Raw genomic sequence first — 21411 nt, forward strand, 5'->3', positions numbered from 1 at the left:
GGGAAAAGGTACAAAACAAAAAGCAGTTACACACTGAGGCTAAACTAACCAGAACTAAACTGGGAACAACTAAATGCTAAACAGAAGAGACAAAGAACAAAACCTTGAACATGATAAAAACCTGAACATGAAAAAACCTGGAAATATGACGAGAACTCAACAGACAACCTGAGACCGAACAAAGGAAGACAGGACTTAAATACACAGAACGGTAATGAGGGAAGTGGAAACACATGAGGAACATAGCTGACACAAATTAACACAAGGGAAACAAAACTATACACACTGAACATGGAAACACGAGACTGTCAAAATAAAACAGCAAACATAATGAGACGAAAACTGTGACGACACGAGCTTGACAATATGACATGGAAAACACAGACATGAAAGGTATAACAGACTGGGGAGACAGAATGATACACAAGGAGAGGAACATGGAACCAGATAATGGGAACGAGGCACAGACATAACTAAAAATCACATTTAGAGGACAAGAGACTTACACAGGAAACAGAAAACAACAGAAGGGATCATGGATGAAACTTTAACTAAACAAAACCTAATTACACTGAAAAAAAGGCCATGTTGGATTTACTTGATTCAATAGTGGACATTGGTTGCACACAAACGTTTTGCTTTGGCAGAAACTTAAACAACTGAGTTAAATCAACACAACTTATTCATAGTCAATAAACCTGTGCATTTTGTGTTCATAAAACGTGATTGAAACATGTTTAGATTAAGTAAATTGAGCTCTTGGAATATTTTAATCCTTCACAATTTTGTCATTTTATTTCAACACTATTCAATAACCTTTACCACAGTACTACTTGATTACTTAAACACTACATGTTGTCTTCATATTACATAATGTTCAAAAAAGTCCAGAGTCTGGTTATCATAAAAGTTGAATGGATCTACAACAACTAACATCCTCCTGTCTTTTTCCTGGTTGCATTCACGGTGAATTTAGAATCACAATAAGTTAACTCTAATAACTGCATGACTTTTAACTGTGGGAGGACACCAGAATACCCAGAGACAAACCAGTGCAAACTAGCCAGATTGTGGATTTGAACCCAGGACCTGCTTACTGTGAAACAACGGCGCTAACCACCATGTCGCCAATCCAGGGTTGACAAAAGTAGGAAAGCTATGATTGCAAGGCTTGATGCAGAATTTTCTGTACGTTTTTGTCCTTGACAGGTTAAACCACAATAAAAAGCAATAGCATACACTTTGTGTGTGTGTAGTTGTCTGCCTCTTATTACTCCAGTGATTTTCCCGCAGTTAGAAATCTCATGTGATCTTGTTAATTTCATGAGTCCAGCAACTAACCACTCTTACTAGATTGTATCATGTCATCTCCACAAGAACAAATTAAGTTGTTGAATTTCGTACAGATCCTACATGATTTTATTACGTTCAAGATAGAAACATGAAAATTTTGTGTTCAAATTACAAAGTAGACTTTTTTAATGTAACAACCACCCAATTTACTTCTTTCGGTATACCAAAAAAAGTAGAGGTGGCTGTTCGACTTGACTGAGATGGATGCCTTCCTCAAACCACGATCCAAAGAGTGCAAGACTGAAATCCCGTGCAGTGTCGCGAGATTTAACATTGCTATATCATTGACTTACTTCACTCGAACATGATATGAACAATTTAATCTACCCGCTCTGCATATCATGTAGTTTTTACACTATATAGTTACACTTAACTTTAAACCATGAGGCAATTGTGTTAAATACACGCAAGTTGCTTACATAAATCCAAGAGCTGGCCAATCCCTTTTTTCAGTGTAAGACATGCTAATAATAACACTAGAACTTACCATTACTCTAATACATCATAAGAAATCAGGCATACAAAATAAACTCAAAATGCTGGGTCGCGCCCTGACAGTCACTAACTGTACCTCTTCAGAGCCCTGGAGGCCCTTGTACCAGGCTGTATCTCTATTTTATTTATTTTTTTAAAGGACAACCCACCATTTTTCAACAAAAGATGCCAAAATGGCATCACCGGCTTACTGTGACTCAAAGAGATTTGTTGTGCTTGATTTGAGTTGCATCAGCTTTGGTGACGTTATAGTTAATAATCCAACAGATTTATTAGCAATAGTGCTTACTGACCCAGTGCTTTACACTGCAATTTAGGCTACAAAGCTGAATAAGTAGAAGTAAACGTGTCAATATGTACTAGAGCTTTTAAGTAAAAAATGTGCTGGACAGCTAAGGTGTAAAGTTTGAAATGAACAAAAGACTCAAAAGCAAACTTTAATTTGTCAGAATCAGAATACTTTATTAATCCCGAAGGAAATTAGGGCTAAAAGCAAAGTCCAAAAAGGAACCAAAAGAAACCCACAATCTTCATAAGAAGCCAGAAAAAGAGAAAATTCACCTGGGAAGATACACTGATGCTATATGAAAAAGACTAAGAGGAAGGACAGGACTGTAAATACACACAGACGATACACTGGGGCTTGGAAATAAGACGGAAAGAGACAAAGTTTAAACTAATCAAGGCAATCTGACAATCTGGAAATAAAATTCAATACCAGAGAATAAAAGAAAAGATGTTACCAAACTAAAACATGAAACTAAAGACAGACAGTAGATGCAAACAAGAAACCCCAGATTAAACATGACTCAGAGAAACCCTGGGGAGGATCGAATAACAGAATCGAGGGAGAAAACAAAACGTAAAAATATTACAAACCTGAAGTGACTCACAAGACTGACAAAGCCCAAGCAGGAAGTCAAATCCTAAAGAGTGTTATAAAAAACCCAACTCAAATAAAGCAACAACAGATGTTAAGCAGAAAGTGACATACTAACAGCATTAAACAAGAATCCAGACCTCAAAAACACAACCAATCCCAGATCCCAGCTGTTACTGGGTAAACTTTAGGGTGTTTTTTTTTTAGTTGAAAAAAGTCAATATTACCCAAAAAATGAGGAAACCTAAGAGCTTGCCTGAGGCTCTTCAACTTCTAAGAGTGCATGAACAGTGGCTGGATCGTTCTGTTCTCTAAATATGCTAATATTATTAAACTGTGTGAGCCACGTAAGAGTCAAAAGCTGGCCATGATGCTTTTTGTGTTATTTTTTTACTTTTTTTTATTTTAAGGGTTTGGATGAGTTGCACCCTTTTGCAGCTTTCTAGCCTTAAGCTACAGTTTGTGACTGGTACTGGATAAACTACCTCTGAGTTAAGCTGATAAACCAAGGAGGCTAAATCCATTTTTTCCACCTTAACAACGCTTTTGACCGTAAGAAAGGTGTCTCAAAAACTGAATGTTGTGTTTTTGTGCAGTTTTTCAGTAAATTATGCCCCAAAGCAGGGATCCTGACTATCTTTGGTGACTAATTTCCACCGGCATCAGACTGGAGTTTTGCATCAGTCAATACTGACACTAAATCTGCTGAGTGCAGTCATGCTCCTAACATGGCTGATAATGGATGTCAGTGTTAGTGCTTCTGCGTGTGTCTTTTTAAGTTCATCTTGTTGTATCACAGTTTATACTAAGGCCTGGAACCTACTTGTGGGGGTTTGAGCACTACATGCTGAGCACAGAGCCTCAGGAAATTAACACCTGATCTGTAAGCAGAGAGTGCTTTAGGTAAAAGGTAAAAGTGATGAGGCCTTGAGACACGGCTGCATATCTATTATGCAAGAGTTCCTAATTTCTTGTGCACACGATGACATTGCAGATATACAGCAGGCCGAGCTGTGCAGCAGACACTCCAGTGATGTTATTGTCCTTTTAAACTCAGCTTGAATTTACATACCCTGATCCATTTCTGTCGCAAACCGATGAGGCCTCATCGCATTTCACCGTGGCACTAAAACGAGCAGAAACATTCAGTGGTCCTCCAGTACAACGGCAGCTACAACCAACCTCGGCAGGAAGAATCCTTTCTATCGCATCTGATTCTACACCTTGCATCTCTTGAGATCAGAGAGACTCGGGGGAGTCAAAGGAGGAATAGATGGAGGGATGGGAGTCAGGGGGAGGAGGGGGACTGAAGACTTGGGGAGATAGTACGGGAGACACGTTTTGCCTCAATGGAAGAGAGAAGAGCACACAGACTGACAGATAGACGGGCTAGGAGGAGAAATGAGACAAGTGGAGAGCTTGGGTGTGTGTCTGTGTGTAGGGTGGGGGGGGGAGGAGGTGGAAGAAAGAGTGAGCTAAAAAAGAGAGTAGGAGGTACACTCGGCTCTGAGAGATCGAAGAGAAACCGAGCGCGAAGAGGAGGGAAGGTGGTGGGGGGAGATGGAGTGACAAGTGGAGGGGAGGACTGAGGATGAGGAGAGGAAAGGACAGAGAGAAAAGGGAGGAGGACGGGTAAGGGGAGAAGGGCTGAGGGGAGAAATATAGCAGTTGTTCATTAGTGAGGATGTGTTAGGGACTGGAGGACTGAGCACGAGGAGAGACAGTGGAGTGGAGGGGTGAGTTATGGACACTGACTAATGAGAGGAGAGGAGGGAAGGGAGACACCAGGGGAGAGGAAAGGAGGGTAGAGGAGGTGGAAAGGGTGTAAATGAGACTGGAGAGGGAGGAAGAAGAGGGAGGGAGGAAGAAGAGGAGCAGGGGAGGGGAGGGGGGGTTAGAAAAGAGCGAAGCGAAACTGATGGGGGAGGGGAAGAATTTGCACGTACGCACACACAGAGTTGAAAACTGCAAGCGACATGAGAGGGAGACACAGGGGAGAGGAAGAGGGTAAGGAGGAGGCTGAAGAGAAGGAAGGAGGGGAAGGGAGAAAGACAGGAAAAGAGTCATTACTGGAAGGTAAAGGGGTGAGGAGGATGTGGAAGAGCAGAAGAGGGGAGGAAATGGAGAGAGGAAGGGGGAGAGGAAGGGAGAGGAAGGAGGAGAAAAAACAGGGAGGGGGCACAGAGAGAAGACAAGAGATGAGGGGGGAGGAGAAGGAGAATTAGGGCAGATATTTAGGAAGGAAGAGGGAGAGGGGGAGGAAGGAAGGCAGGAGAGAAAGGGGGTAAAGTAGTGAAGAAGAAACAGGAGCAAAAACAAGGAAATGGAAAAAGAGAGAGAGAGCAGCAGTGAGGAGATAAGGTGAGAAGTGAGAGGAGGAAGAGGAGGAGGAAGTGGTGATGCCACAGAGAAAGAAAGAAGAGAGAAAGAGCTGGAGGAGTTTGTAACAGGCTGTTACATGTCAGCAGCAGGCACTGGTGACGGGAGCAGTGGCTTCTGTGAGAGTGTTACTGCGAAGGTTAGTGGGTTTATTCCCAGCATCAGGTGAGAGAGCTCCTGCTAAAGCTAACACTGAAACATCCCCCATTCTGCTCACACACACACTCATCCACCTGTGAACTCACACGCGCACAGGCTCGTGCACACAAACACATCCAGGTCGCAACTCTTTGAACTGTTCTGTTTTAAATAAATAAATAAAAACGAGCACACTGAGGCTATTCATCTGAGTCACTGTCAGTTTATGCACAAAGTAACGCACGCGCCTGAAGACACGTTCGCATACTGACGTACTCGCGCGCGCACACGCACGAACACTCGTTTCAATTGTGCTCCGCTCCTGCCCTTTTCTCCACCAAGCAAGTCTGGACAGCCTGCCTCAGTACAGAGATGCACTGAATCCCTCCGCCGACACACTGGCAAGTAGTCCCTAATTTATGGGATTTTGATAGATAGCGGATTAAGACTCTCTAACACCTATTGTTTTACAAAATGAAATACCGACACGTTTCTCTTCCATTTAAAGGTCATTAACGATGTAATGATCAAGACGTGAATTATCAGGCAGGCATATTTAAAAGGCAAAATATTTTTAGGACAAAGATTTTAAGTATCGCGCACTGACGTGAGCACGCTTAAAAGTCAATTCACACACATGGCACATAAGGTAAAATCCAAAACCAAGACTGAGATAAAGTTAATAGTTAAGGGACTACTTCTTGTCAATCCAAACGGCTCCAAAGCTTGGGAGAGGCGAACGCATCCAAGCGGATGTCCACCTCACTTTTCTCCGGGTGTTGTCCGTCTCCCGGCGCACATACACACTCACAGCTTCCATCTATCCGTGCAGTTCTCATCATTGTAGTGTGACTGTGCTCATCAATTAGGCGAGAGTTCAGGCTTTTTAGACACACTAATTGCCTTTGAGCGCTTCGGAGGGGACTGCAAGCTGCAGACAGAGGCTCGGAGAAGTTTTGGCTGCGGGGAAGCGGAGAGAAGCGAAACACAGGTACAGTGTGACTATTATCTCCACTTCTAACTACTGGCGTTACTAATGTAACGCGAGGGTACTAGCCGCAAGCTAACTAGCTAACGTTAGCATCCCAGCGACCAACTAGGCTAGACTTAAATTGCACTTTGGTGATGAGGACAGATGTCATATATATATTTTCTAGTTTCCAGCCTTTTGGAATGACTTGGACCTTGGAAATTGCTACTATTTTTAGTTTAAGGACCCTAAACATACCGGCAAGTTGGGCAATTATGACATAAAGAGCGAGTTTTTTTTTTCACTCCAGGGCAGCAGCAGACAGTAGCGTTGGTAGTAACAGCAGCGTACGCGTGGGGAAAACAAAAGGACTTCAAAGTGAGACACAGCGTACAGATGACTGTACAACGAAGCTGTTAAAAATATTGATTTTTTTTAAAGCTAGTAAACGGGACTCAAATTTGAGAATCACCCGGTGCGAGTCCGTCGTCTCTTTTTATTTTTAGTGGTGGGATCTCAGGGTTTAACATATTATAAAACAGTCCGCCTATTACAATGTTAACTTTAACATGTAATGTCCCCCCCGCTTTAAGGTCATCCTGTGCTGACTCTTGCGAGCCATGAGCACCTGACTAGTCACTGTAGGAGTACTATTGTTTTTCCTTTTACCACTGTGAGTCAAAAAGTGTTCATCATCAGACTACCCACTTAAAAATTGCGGTGAAGAACCTAAATAGATTTTAGACATATTACCCAAAACGAAACGATCGAATTGCTCGTGGTATTGTTCACTACAGTGCAAAGCATATCTGATGACCCAATATTGTGTTTAAGTGAGGAAAAGTTTAGAAATCTGGCCATATGAGGGAAAAGGATGTAGAAGAGGAAAGCCTGCATGTGATCGCGTAGTTGAGTATTATGTATTACTACGAGTATCCAGTCCTTGTCGAGGTTATCAGTTAATATGTTGTAGTTATAGCTCTCGTTCTTGAAACGGTTGATAAATCTGCCAGTGATTGAGGCTACCGCGATAGAGGCTACCACAACACTCCCCCCACCCCCTTCCACCACGAAACTCGCTGAAAGTGAAGCGGGGCGGTCTCACGCAGCCAGTTCTCTTGTAGATAAGTAAACTTGAGTATATCGACAAAGACGAAGGGATGTGTTGAAGGTGGCGATGTTTCCAGTGAAGCCGGACGGGGGGCAGCCGCTGTAGTTTCCGAGGCCACCGGGAACAGCGATAGACAAAGACCACCAGAGAGCTTCAGACACTTGTATTGTCTGCTCGGAGTTTGGTGTGTATGGTTTTTAATCTCGAGGATCGTGAGGGTTGCGACTCGTTTCCCCGCAGAGGCTTGACTGGCTCAGTATGTTGTGCGGTGGTGGTGATGTGTATGCGGGGGTACGGTAACTACATCGGTCACCCAACTTCGAGTCCATGCTTTGTTCTGGCCGCGGTTCAAGTTGACAAGTGAAGTTGCGGGTGAGATGGTGAATGAAAGCACGCGCCTTTTAACGTGCGTTTGCACTGGGACTCGTGCCCGGTGTCGCCAGTCATTGTTTTAGGGGCTCTTATCGTTTGCGCTTGAGGAGGAAGAGGGAGTTTAGATAGGCTACTTTCTGCAATATTTCATTGGCCCAGAGATGTAGAGACATCGAGAAGACGACAAATATCATGTAATAGTATAGTAATGGCTGTGGATCACACTTCGTCTCTTAGAGGAGGGTCTTATTTATTTATTTGTTTGTAGATGTTTCTTCTCATCAGCGATTATATTCTTTGTTTACTGATGTTGACGTAGATCCCCACTGAACGGGTTTTACCTTTGCTTTGCCTTTGCTGTTGGAGGGGCTCATGTAATGGATTTCTCTTTATGTGTGATTACTTGCAATGTAGCAACCAGCGCCTTTCTGCACCAGCAGATGGGTGGTGTACTGGTATCAGCCAACAGCAGCCTTGTTGACTGATAGGAAAGTAAAATTTGCATCTCGGTGGATAATATTTACTTGTGTCAAATCAGTTTTTTAAATGTCTATTTGCATCCTTGTAGCAAAAATAAGATGCATAAAAGTTACAAAAAATAAACAAATATGTAAAATATTGGTACCAGCTATTATCAGCCTAACAAATAAGGGATTGGTATTGATATCAGTATTTTGTGCCAGTATTGAACTAAAATTTGGTTCACCCTTTTTTCTGTTTTTTTTTTTTTTTTTCTGAATAGACACAAAGGTAGGACCACATCTAGTTAATTACTCACTCATCTAATCATTATATGTTGGATTAAAGAAAGCTACTTTCAGCTTCTTCTTTGTCACAAGGTGTTGACACAGCAGGTAGCTCTGGATGTTTGAGTTGGCAGAGTTTTACAGCGGACTTTCTAAAAGGATTTGTTTTGTAAATGGCTCTAAAAATGTGACTTGTTAAACTTTTAGCTGAGAAATACTTGATTATGTTAACTGCAATCAAACTGATTTGATCAATTGCTTATTATTATTTATCTTTAATATTATTATTTATTTGAGCGTCATAAAGAAATTGTCAGATTTTGGTCCAGAGCTCAGTGCCGTGTCCTTGATGGCTCTTACAGAGCGACTGCGGTGAGATAACAGATGTTCATTTGGGAAAAAATGGGATGTTGACATGTCACTTGAACTGTAAACAGTGGGTAAAATAGGCCTCTGTTCTGTTTGTTTGTGGGTATTGCTCCACCCAGACAAGAAGACATCTTTAATCAGCTGGAGCGACAAAGGAAGACTCCGGTTAATCAGTCTGGCTCTTTTGTTGAAGATGAAGTTGTTCCTGTTGATTTAGTCGGGATTTGCTCTTGATAAGTCAGAACCTGAGCAGAAAACTTGCATTTAGAGATTCAATCGTAAGTAGTTGAGGTCTTGAATGAGTTGTTGTATAGAAAGCTGCTTTTTGGAAAATAAACTCAGCTCCAGGTAGATAATGGGATTCCCTCCAAGGTGGCAACATAAGGGCCCATTTTACTTTACAAGCGTGAGTTGGTTTTTATAGGGTTGCAAGTGGAAACAAATAGCAGCCAGTACACTAATGAAACAAGGCATAACTCATAGTTTAATAGGAGATTGAATCGCTTGGGGCAGAAATGTTGATGAATGGTGGATTTTTAACTAGTGACATGTTATGTGTGTGTCTGTGTGTGTGCAGTCATGCCCTCAGTGATGGAGCGCTCGGGGGCTGGGGTCCTGTCCAGGAGCAGAGCCAAAACCGTAACCAACGGGAATAGCCAGCCACACTCTGAGGAGGAGAGCAGCGATGAAGAGCATGCTCACGGTACACACGTACACACTTTTCGTTATAGTGTTTGATTTATCAGATATCACGGTAAACGTTCTAACATGGAGCATTAACCTACATCTGATACTTGCAGGCATTTTCTTGCCAGCTGTTCCTGTTGCATGCATTGCATTGCTGCAGTGCTCTCTGTCATCCCCTCTCTTCATCCTTGTCCTCTGCCCACATACGTCTCTCCTTCCTTCATTCTCTCCTTCACCCACTGACTTCCTGTTGATCTTTGAGGAGCCCATTTTAAGATAAGAAATGGCAGTTTTACACAACTAGTTTTCCTCTCTGTTACCTTTCTTCCCTCCTCTGTTCTTTCTATCAAGCATCCTTCTTCTTTATCATGCTCCTTCTGGCTCCATTCATTTCACCCATCTGCTCATGTTTCTATCATCCCCTTCTCCTCCCTTCCTGTCCTCTGTCCCAGAGGAACCTGTAATCTGTCTCTTCCTCCTTCAGGTTTGCTTCCCTGCATTTCTCACAGTCTCTTCACTCCTCGCTTTCCACATTCTCCAGCTTCCTAGTTTCCTGCTAGCTTTACCGCAGCGATAATTACCTGATGTCTGCCACCCATCGATGCTCTACCCGCTCGTCTTCATCGGGTGGTGAACAATATCAAAATGTTAAATGGCATTTCTGGATTATCTTATTTATTGTTTTTACTTAGTTATTAATGGAAGTTGTACATGGAAGTTTTTCTTTATTTAAATGTTTTCTTCATATACCAGTGTTTTCCCCCCACTTGTTTTTTACTGTATTTTTTACAAATGTAGTACAGTTTTGTTCTAATGGTTAATTAGAAAATATGTAGCTGACCTTATGTACGAATAGATTAATACATAATAAAATAAACAATAGATGCATTTAAAAACAAATTGGTTTGTTTTGAACATTAAGACTATATTTAAAAGTTAGATTTAGCCTGTGTGTCTAAAAAAATGAAACAAATACAAAAATGCCTGAATGAATTCTTTCTACTGCCCTGAAGACTCTTCTATGCCAAAAAGACACCTGGTTGTATGGAAGTTTATGCGAAAAGAGAAGTTCAGATTCCTCAGTAAACACGTTCTGAATGAATTTATGGTTACAGATGCTAGTTTGAAGTTTTAGTGACAACTGCGTGATGTTAGACAACTTGACCAGAAGGCATCTTTGTGAGATACGTGAAGCACTCTCCAATGACTGAGCTCCTCCTGTAAGGGAGAGCCCAGCCATCCTTTACATAAAGCTCATTTCCACCGTTTGCATCTGCGATCTCATTCTTTTGGTCAATACCCAGAGCTCGTAACCATAGGTGGGAGTAGGGACATAGATTGGCCAGTAAATCAAGAGGTTTGCATTTATGTTCAGTGGTGTGATCCACTTTGTTTAGTTTTGCAACTTGGAACCTTTTCTGGTGTGTTACACAAATGTTTTTGCCCTGCATTGCAGCTCTTGAAATATAAACTTATGTACGCTTGTCTCTGCAGACAGCATGATCAGAGTGGGAGGAGACTACCAGGCTCAGATCCCAGAGTTCAAACCAGGTGAGCTGGGAGGGAGAAAAGCTCAACAAAAGGAGACGACAGAGGGCATTAAAATTGACGATAAAAAGAGAGAGAGGGAGGGAATAACCTCTGTGTCTCCTTCCAAGAGGAGACACAGAGGTTGAAGAGAAGTGTGGAGGAGACTACGGATGAATGCAGATTAGTAGAGGAATGAAGGTCAAAAAGAGTTATTTTACAATAGAACAAAAAACAGGAAAATGAACAGAAGGCTGGAGGGGAAAACGAGGAGCTGTCATCTTTGTCCAGTAATGCAGACGTCAGAGTGACGCTTATTTGTCAGTGTTTTAGTGTTATTGAATGCAAAATCAGAAGGTTCAAAAACATTAAGTGTCCTCCATGAAAGAGCCCTTTTGCTTTGCTTGAGTAGATGAAAAATGTTTTGATGCTGAGGAAACAGTCGTCATAACCTTCACGGAGGAACGGCGGCATGCTTCAACAGCTTGTACCAAAGAAGGGGACAAGCAGGCAAACCAGCATAATCTGTTGTACGGAGTGCACAAATGTTGACTTCCCAAAGAGTTCAGCTGATGAAGAGGGAGCTTTAGCCAGATGGAAACATGCAAAGATGGGTAGATGGATAAGAAAAGAGAGATGCTGGGGATTGAGAGAGCTTAAGTGGTGGATAGGAGGGACATGGAGTTGACATGAACGAGTAAAAGAGGGATTGACAAATATGTATAACCTCAAAGTGTGGATTTAAGTGTTCGCTTTGTGTTGTTTGTTTCCATTTTCAGACAGCCCAGCCCGCTACAGTGAGAAGGACCAGAGGAGCATGTTGGTCTGGTGTCCCAACAGCCAGCTCTCTGATGCTATGTGTAAGCTCCACACACCTGCCTTACCTTGTATTCATGTGTGCGAGCTAAAAAACTTGACCTTCAGTTTAATGGATATATGCTGACTGGAGGGTGGCAATTAAAACTCTCGACTGTCTCTTCCTGTGCACTTATGGTCTTTCTCTCTCTTACCCTTTTCCTCTTCATCTCTCTGTTTTCTGTTATTATGCAACCCCCCTCCCCCCTATTCATTTTTTTAGTCTTCTCTTCATTCTCCTTCACCATCTTTAGATTATTATGTATTATTTTAACAGTTTTTCTATCTTCTTCCAGTGGACGAGTACATCCTCATGGCTAAGGAGAAACACGGATACAACATGGAGCAGGTAAGGGCATCAGAAACAAAAGCTCAGATGTTTATATTTCTTTCTGTCTTCTGACCTAAACTTTTCCTGGTTTCCTGACTTTTGGCTCCATCAGGCTCTGGGCATGTTATTGTGGCACAAACACGACGTGGAGCGCTCACTGGCCGACCTGGCAAACTTCACCCCCTTCCCGGATGAGTGGACAGTTGAAGATAAAGTGCTGTTCGAGCAGGCCTTCAGCTTCCACGGCAAGAGCTTCCACCGCATCCAGCAGATGGTGCGTGACTGAGAGAGACACACATGCACTTACCACCCTAAATATTTAAAACGAGTGATGAAAAGTAAATTTTCTTTTTTTCGTGTTTGTAGCTTCCAGACAAGCTGATCTCCAGCCTGGTAAAGTACTACTACAGCTGGAAGAAGACCAGAACCAGGACATCAGTCATGGACCGACAGGCCAGGAGGCTGATCAACAAGAGAGAGAAAGATGACAGGTTTGAGATGCCTTCACCAATCGTGGAGAAACAACTGCTCACCTGAGATCTGACATTTGGAGAACTTTTTTGTTAAATGACACTCAGTGAGCGCGGCATCTTGGGAAACTAGGCTCATGAATATAAATAAGACAGGCTGATATTATTTCTTGTCTTTTCAGCTGACATTTTAGAGCATTTCAGACGTGTGTTTGATGAAATTTCAACAATAAAACAGCACAAAGTTTAAACACTGGTGTGCTTTGTGTAATTTATGTTTTTTGTCTTGCAGTAATGATGAGATTGAAGAAGGAGAGCAGGCCAGTGACAGTGATTTTGAAATTGATGCCAAGAAAGAGGTGAGAAAGTGTGTGTGCGCACATTCAGAGAAACAACTTCTGTGAGGTGAGGACCGAGCTGCCTTGACACTTGAATGATATTTGTGATTCGATGTGCACACAGGCGGCAAAACAGAACGCGAGCAGCACCAGCTCTGACAAAGCCACGCCCAGCCGCTCCGGTCCAGTGAAGAAGGAGAACATCGGAGCTCAGTACAGACACCACCCGCTCAGAGCCCGCCGCAGGCCACCCAAAGGCATGCACCTGGAGCAGGCGGACATCATGTCTCTGTCGGCCTCTCACGATGCTGGAGTTCTAACCATTCGCCAGCTGGACACACAGCTGGTTTCACTCAAGAGACAGGTGCCAGGGTTTTCAGTGTGGATTTAATGATGTCTTTGGTCATCAGATTATAAATGCAAAGAGTAAATGCACATGAATGTTCTCAAAGCAGGTTTTAGCTGCAAGAACTACCAGCTAAAAAATAACCCTACCTCACTGCCCCTCCTCTGTCTCAGGTCCAGTCTATCAAACAGAACAACAGCAGTTTTAAGCAGAGCCTAGCTGAAGGTGTTGATGGCTCCAGACCTACAGACGTAAGTCTTGAAACTCCCCTCTCTATGCCCTTTCCCTCCTTTCCATATCCCTTATTTACTGCCTCATTTCTTGCCTGTATTCAATTTTCTCCTCCCCTGATCTCGCTCCAGTTTGTTCCTTTCCTCATCTATTCACGCGGCCCTTCCTCAACTCCCTCCAGACAGTATTTCACCCCTCGTGGGACTGACTCTAGTCTTAACCTGCTCATTGCTCTCTTACTGCCATCTTCCTCCCTCTCTCCCCCCCTTGTTTCCTACCACCTACCTCACTCTCATTCTAATCTCTAGTTCTTTCTCTCCTAGCCTGCCCCTAAGATGAACTCTCGTTGGACCACAGAGGAGCAGCTCCTTGCAGTGCAGGGTGAGTGAAGGCTGTAGCTTCCTCCCCCTCCAAGAGGCACCTCTTGTCATCAGCTCTCCTCTACCTGCCTCCCATTCACAGCCAGATGTCTTATTAGACATTCATATTGATATTCTGCACACACAGGAGCTGCCTGTACTCATGTGTTGGTACGGTACAAGCTCCTCGATTATTTCTCCAGGAGCTACTTTTGGATATTTTGCAATGGGCTGATGCTGGTGGGAGTTTTTGTCTTCAGGGATGGTAACGTTTAGAAAGCTTAATTTTGCCCCTAAAAGAGATTTTTTTTAATTTTTTTTATTTTGACATGAAAAGTGACGAAGTCCTATTGTGAAGCCTCTGGGTGTATTTGCCCTCATTATATTAGTTCTTTCAAAGACAGACATGAGTATGGGGTGATCTGACTGTGAGTGAAGCACTTACAAAAACTTATCATTAGCTCGTTCCCAAAGTGAGGGCCGAGGCCCCCTGGTGGATCGCAGTAATAACAGAAATTCAATTTGAAATTAGTGGTAATAGGAGGTAGTTGGGTTGTGATGTTACTCATTACTCTATCCTTGTGTTGAAGTCTTTGTCCCAGTGACAGGAGGGTCACACATTGACCTCATCACTTTGCATATAATATAATAATATTAGCCATGTATAGCCAACCGCCTGCACTGTTTGATTTTGGATCAAATTTCCTAGGAAATGCATCACTTCTGTTTTGTATTTTGATTAGCATGAAGGTTTAGGATTGGGTGGGCCTAGTGGGAATTTGTTTTTTAACTGGGCTGCACCACTCTTGACTTTGGGAATGGTTGTCCTGATTAATCTATAGCTTTGTCCTTGATGGAGACCATAACTTACAAAATTTGTCATTTTATTTGGTATGAAACAAGCATTTGAGCTCAAAGTCATTAAGAAAGTGCTCACTGAGGTCAAAGCGCAAGGGAACCAGGGACTGTTTCCCAGTATACCTCTAAGACCTAAAATGCCCTTTTTGCCCATAGATGAGTCCTCCTGCTGGTCATTAGACAGAATGCAAATTTAAGGCACTTCTAATCTACTCAGTTCTGACGTTTAACTCCATCACCAGTATACAGTCTATAGGGGGAGAGCCCTGTTTGTTTCAGTTTTTCATGACACGATGGAGCTACAGGGTGCAGTTGGACTGGAAAGTGCCGTAAACTTCAGGTCTGTTCATCGTGTGCATTATTTCAGCTTTAAAAGCGAGCACGAGGAGAGAAAATCAGAAGTTGTTAGGAGCGTATCAGCCACAAAAGTGGAAGGTAAAATTAGCAGCTGCAGCCCGTGTGCCTTTGAGCAAAACCTGTACCTCCATGTGGTACAGCTGCTCCAACAGAAAAAACAAAACAAAAACCCTGAAAGTGTGCAGTGAAGCAGGTCAGGGCGGGAAAAGAGCAGGTGCACTGAGCCAGCTGAGCTCAGATGGAGGTTAACTGTAAACATGCTCACCATACGTGACTCTTCCTGTCCCTCCTCTCACATCCTCTGCCACACACCCCTCACTGAGCGAGAGGAAGCTGGCTGACTCTGTTGCTTTTGATTGCTATATGCTGCTTGGTACAGGCAGGACATTAACCCGACTTCTCTTTTCCAGCTATCCGGCGTTATGGTAAAGACTTCACCGCCATCGCTGAAGTGATCGGGACTAAGACTCCGGCTCAGGTGAGCTTCCTCTTTCTCACATGTTGAAAGTGTGTGAAGACCACCTCTCGTCTTATTCTGACCTCACCCAGCAGTGCACTTGAGCGAGCTGCCTATCAGCTTTTCATCTCTTTTCCATTTTCCCTTTCATCCTCCGCCTAACGGTTTCCTCTATAGGATCTCTGTAATCTCCATTATCCCTGCTTTCATTTGTCTTCTCCCCTCTAACGTCCGCCTCTGTGTCCTTGAGATCGGCATCACTTTGTCCTCATTCTCTTCCTCGCCAACTCTCCATCTCTCCCCGGCTTGCTCAGGTGAGCTCGTTCTTCGTGAGCTACCGGCGCCGCTTCAACCTAGACGAAGTGCTAAGGGAGTGGGCGGCGGAGCAAGTGGCCACCAGCCGAGACCAGAGAGACCCCAGGAGGAGTGGTGAGGAGATGGCAACGGCTACAGATGGCGGCGTAGAGGAGGAGGAGGTGAGGACAGTTAATACCCAAGAGGTGCCTGTAAGAGTTTCAGATTTTGTTGTCACGTGAAATCTGTTTAAGAGAAGTTTTACATGAAACTGAAGCAGGTTGTAAGAATATTATTTGTATTTAATATAAAGCTGTCAGCATGTGAGTGCTGCACATGAATCTGTACACCTCTGTTCTATCTTAATTGCACCTTCTGCTTTTTAATAAAGGATTAAACACACGACAAAGGCTGTAAACAGATTTGTATCTCTGTAAATAATTATTAGTTTGATGGAACTACTTTCAGCGGTGGATTAACACGTGTGCTGCAGGAGAGCACATGACTGAGTGTAGGACATGTAGCTTCAGTAATATTTGGAAGTAGTAGGACTGGGAGCTTTGCCATCTCCACCAACCCTGTCCTGTGTCTCACTGACAGATTTAAAACGACAGACCTCGTAATGCAACTTTGAGTGATTCACAGTTCAAACTCATCCCTATGTATCTCACACTGGGTGTCGGTGTAACCCCTCTGTCCGACCCACCAGCAGGTGGGCGGGGCCTCTGTGCTCACAGACACACTATTTGCTCACTCGGTGACAGCACACAGAGCCAAACGCAGCATCCGATTGCAAAACGTAAAGTTTTTATCTGCCCACTGCTTTTGTTCCTCTCTACATCCTGTTTGCACCTCCTCCTGACGCTCCTCCATCTGTCTCTTTCCTCCCCCTTCAGGTCAAAATGGAGGACCCCCCCTCAGACGCCACAGGCAGCTCCTCTCCCCCCTCCTCCGCTCACGCCCCGTCCTCTTTCTCCCAGCCTCCCCCGCTGCTGCGTCCAGCTCCTCCTTCAGCACCCCCGAGCCTCCTCCGTCAGCCACCTCCTCTTCAGACGCGCCCGCTTCAGAACAGAGCTCCCCACAACCACCCCCCACCTCCGCTCATCCGGCCCGCAGTGACCGCCACCACCACCACCTCCTCCGGGAGTCTCAGGGGTTCTCCTCCCACCTCGTCCTCTTCCTCCGCTGCAGTTCAGATGCCTCCATCACTGGTCGGGCTTAAAGTGGAGCAGCCCAACTCACACTGATAGATACACGCAGCAGTAGGAGTAGACGCAGACACGCGCACACACATAAAAAACACACAAACACAAAGCTTCTCTTCCTTCACCCTGGGACCATCACACGCTCAGGTCCCCAGTGTGACATCAATCGTCATTAGTGACGTGAAGCTCCTTTACTGTACTGACAAACACCTACCTCCAACACAGTCCTCCAACACACACACACACACACACACACAGAGCTAGGAACTCCAAACACTACCTGCACACAACACACAGAAGAGACACTGGATCATGAAGCCGTTAAAGAAAGCCACAACCACAAGAGTGCAAATCCACCTGCACGTCTCCATGGCAACTCTTGAACATCTGGAGGACTGTGGATGAACACTATGTATATCTATATGCTGTAGTTGCATCGGTCTAGTCATCCACACAACCATCAGGAGAAAGAAAAGGAATAAATGAGGGAAAGGAAGAGTGGCCCACAGCTGAGCCAGACGTGCTGCTCCTGAGAGGGCGTCTGCGTCACACGCAGCATTTTGTTTTCTTCTTTCAGATTTAGACCCTCAAAGGGGAGCGGAGGTACTTCTGCAAAAGCTTTGTGATCAAAGCTGAATCTTTTAGTTTGGTTTTGAATTGTTGATTCTTTTCGTTCTGCGTTGGGCGAAATCTTCCCTCATAGCCATGTATTGCTAGTATTAACTGGAGTGGTGTTTTGGTTTTTTTTTTTTTGGTTCAACTAGAATTTTAAAAGGTGTGCCTGAGGTAGGCAGTTAGTTACTGTAAGTAGATTAGATGGTGTACTTTGATTACTGAGCGTAAAGGAGAAAAAGAGCCCGTTAACATGCTCCGTCTCACCTTTCTGGAGCTGTTCATTTGCTCAGTGTTCAAATCTTGTTACTTTGGAGGAATATTTGAAGTGATCAATCCCCAACATCTGCAGTGCAGCTCTAAACATCAGTCTGTGATGTTTCAATAATGGTGTTAATATTCTCTAAATAAGTGATGTTTGATCTTTGACAGCCGCGCCTGCCAAAGTGTATTGTTGCTTTAAACGCAGAGTTAGGCACGGAGCGTCAGAGAGGAGTCTGACATTTCACATGGTTGCATTGTTTCTTACACAGGAAGAGTTTGACATTTTTGGAAACACTCGTTTGTGCTCTCGCAGGGTCTCAGTCTCCGAGCGGCAGCCTCGATTACCACTTCAGAGTGGTATCTCTCTGCACTCGTCAAAATGCCAAACAAGTCATTTAAACCCAAAATAGTGCAAGTTGCGACTTTCGGTTAGTGTGTCTGAGTAATTTATAGAAGTGACTTTACAAAGAGGTGATGACTTTGTGTTCCCCCCCCCCCCCCCCAAGTCCAGATAAGGCAGCCTCGAGTCCTGTGCTGTCCTGGCGCAGAGGTCAAAGGAGATCTGGAAGACATCTTTGCTGCAGCGTCAGCCACTTGATTCATTTATCCAATAAACTGAGTGCTTCTGAGTTGTGCAACAGTGCAGTTTTCTGTTCATGGCTAGTGCTTCCAAAAGTGATGGTATGGCACAACCTGATGAACAAATGCAGATGATTGAAGCATCTGTCTGGATGACCTTTGTTGTTTATTTCTGTTGCTAGTCTTAGACTACTCTTATCCAGCTGTCTGCATCGCTGCCTTTTTATGCAGATCTGAGGTCAGTGGTTAAGCTTCCTTAAACTGTGGTGTTGCCCCAAGTGTAGCCTCAAATCACCTACTTTTGTTAGCAGAGGCCTTCAGCGTTCAGTTGAACGCGGCACTGAGGAGGAACGGAAACTGCATCGCTACGTTTGGCTTTAATAGAAGTTTTGCCTTTTTCACCTGTTTTGTTTGTTCCTCCAAAAAACCCTGCTTGTGTGTACTGTATGTACCAAGGTGTTTACATTGTGGAAACTGAACTGTTTGAGGCGTTTTTTCTTTTGAATAAACAAATGACCAAATTCTTCATGATGTCGGTTTTTGAAGACATTTCTCCAGCTAAGCTATATTTTCTGTCATAGATAGTTCAATATGAATAAAATTACTATTTGTTAACGCAAATCAGTGCATTTAGGCATGTTCAAGAAGTCCTGCTGAAGTTCAAACAGAATGGTGAAGGCAGGTGATTTAAGTAACTTTGAATGTGGCATGCTTTTGGTTCCAGACGGGACTGTCTGAGTGTTACAAAAAAATACTGCTCTACTAGGATTTACGATAGGGGCTTAGAATGATCCACAAGACGTGCAGGTAACAGTAACTCAAAACCACTTGTTATGACCAAGGTGTGCAGAAGAGAATCTCTGAATGTACACATCAAACCAGATGGGATACAGCAGCAGAAGACCACACTTGAGTGCCACTCCTGTCAACTAAAAGCAGGAAACTGAGGACAACTCTGAGCTCACCAAAAACTGGACAGTGAAACACTGGAAAATGCTTCCTCGTCTGAGTTTTGAATTCTGCTTCAACGTTTAGATGTTTAGGTCTGAATTTAGCATGAACAACATGAACGCATGGATCCCTCCCACCCTCCTGGTGGTGTCATGGTGCACGGGACGTTCCCTTGGCACATTTTTGGGCCCCTTAGGATCAAGAGGCTACCTGAGTGTGGTTGTTGACTATGCAAATCCTTTTTACCACAGTTTTCCCACCCCCTTTTTGGATGTGGTGCAATTGGAGAATCCCATCAAGACAAAAGTGCAGAAAGTCTGCCATCTAATCACTGGAATATGGAGTGTGCCACGAAGAATTGAGGCAGCTCTGAAAGCAAAAGGACATCCAAACTGGTGTATGTAATAAAGTGGCCAAAGTGCTGCAGGGGAGTTTCATGACTTCGTAATGCCAAATCATCAAAACCCTGTTTAGTTCTAACAGGTTGGATCACCTGCATTCATCACATGCAGGGCTGCAGACACCAGCCTGCTGAGCTTGACCTCTGTGACTTTCTGCAGAACGAGAAAGAAAACAAAGCATATTCTGATAAATATGCAAACTTGAACTTCAAAGCTTTCATAAAAATCATAATGAAAACCAAGATTCAGTCACGTTGGGAAGAGCCGAAAGAGAAAGAAGAAAAAAAAAAAGGTCTCACTCCTGTACAACATCCACTTGCCCAAGTTTGAACACAAACATCTGCTCAGGTGATGTGACATAGATTCACAGCGGCTACTACACTAAACCTCAACTGCTGCTCATATAATGGATTTTCAGAGTCCGGCTATCATTATATCATTGTTTTTATTACTATCATTGTAATTTTTCATCATTTTGTCTTTGCACAAAAAAAAAAAGAAAAGAAACAAAAAAACAAAACAAATAATACATTTTTCAGGAGTTGATCACCCCCTCCCAACCCCCCAAAAAACCCACCACTACAGTTACAGTTCGCTCAAAACACATTTAAATCAATGTAAATTACAGCAATGTAAAACGAAATAATGTCAAATAAAATCAACCCTGAAAGAGATAATATAACAGCAACAGCCAGAATAATTAGAATCCAATACCCAGCACCTTAATACAATGATCAACGTTTTAAAAGGAAAATCTGACGTATTAAAAACTGAAAGAACTAAAACAATAAAATTAAAATAAAAAAATAAAACGACAGTGTGTCATTGTGAGAGAAAGAAGGAAAAGTGTTCAGTTAGGTACAACCAGCTGACGGGCACCAGCCTTACTCCGACCCCTGCGTCTGTCCGTGCGTGTGTGTGTGTGTCTCTCTGTGTGTGGTTTCTTTTTCTGCACTGACAAAACCGGAGCATCAAACGCAACGAGAAAACGAGTTAAAGGAAGTGACTTCTTCTGCTTGTGGTTTCGAGAGTGAACGTGTGCTCTGAGAAGTCTTTCCTGCTTTTTTTTTTTCCCCCTTCCTTTTTCCTCTCTCTGCTCCAAACTACTCTGGACCAACGAGTCCTTTATATATATAAAAAAAGAAAACGAATTAAAATAAAATAAAAGGCCAAAAACGAACGAGCAGTAGTCGTCAACACCACCACCATCAACATCATTAAATACATCGACATGTCCTGCACCGGAGAGGAGGAGGGGGGCTGGGTTTGTCCGTGTGTTGAAGGTGCGCTTATACTTTGGGAGGGGGGGGGAGACAAAAAAAAAAAACTTTAAAAAAAGGCAGCGATGATGTGATCTGACAGTGAGCCTTCACTGCGCCCCAAATCTGTACAAACTCGACGACACAAAAATATATTATCAAATCAAAAGTAGAAGAAAATAATTCACCATTCTTCGTCAATGTCGTCCTTAATCGT

At 43.4% G+C, this 21411-nt stretch overlaps 1 protein-coding gene across 2 annotated transcripts; it reads left to right on the forward strand.

Annotated features, from left to right (window-relative positions):
• Positions 1 to 6007: 6007 nt before the first annotated feature.
• Positions 6008 to 19107, forward strand: rcor2 (REST corepressor 2). 2 transcript variants are annotated; one of them, XM_085267232.1, is made up of 14 exons: positions 6008 to 6236; positions 9391 to 9516; positions 10995 to 11051; positions 11807 to 11887; positions 12179 to 12231; positions 12326 to 12487; positions 12580 to 12704; positions 12976 to 13042; positions 13146 to 13385; positions 13541 to 13618; positions 13922 to 13979; positions 15583 to 15650; positions 15944 to 16105; positions 16820 to 19107. In XM_085267232.1, exons 2-14 carry the CDS (start codon positions 9393 to 9395, stop codon positions 17168 to 17170), a joined length of 1626 nt encoding a protein of 541 aa, XP_085123358.1. In that variant the 5' UTR covers positions 6008 to 6236; positions 9391 to 9392; the 3' UTR covers positions 17171 to 19107. The 2 variants fall into 2 exon arrangements, with proteins under 2 accessions (XP_085123358.1, XP_085123359.1); XM_085267233.1 differs by lacking the exon at positions 6008 to 6236 and adding an exon at positions 7366 to 7510.
• Positions 19108 to 21411: the final 2304 nt, after the last annotated feature.

Source organism: Mchenga conophoros, linkage group LG3 (genome assembly GCF_057382185.1).
Source record: "Mchenga conophoros isolate Kocher_MC1m ecotype Shallow Benthic linkage group LG3, M_conophoros_male_GT1.1, whole genome shotgun sequence".
Classification (NCBI taxonomy): domain Eukaryota; kingdom Metazoa; phylum Chordata; class Actinopteri; order Cichliformes; family Cichlidae; genus Mchenga; species Mchenga conophoros.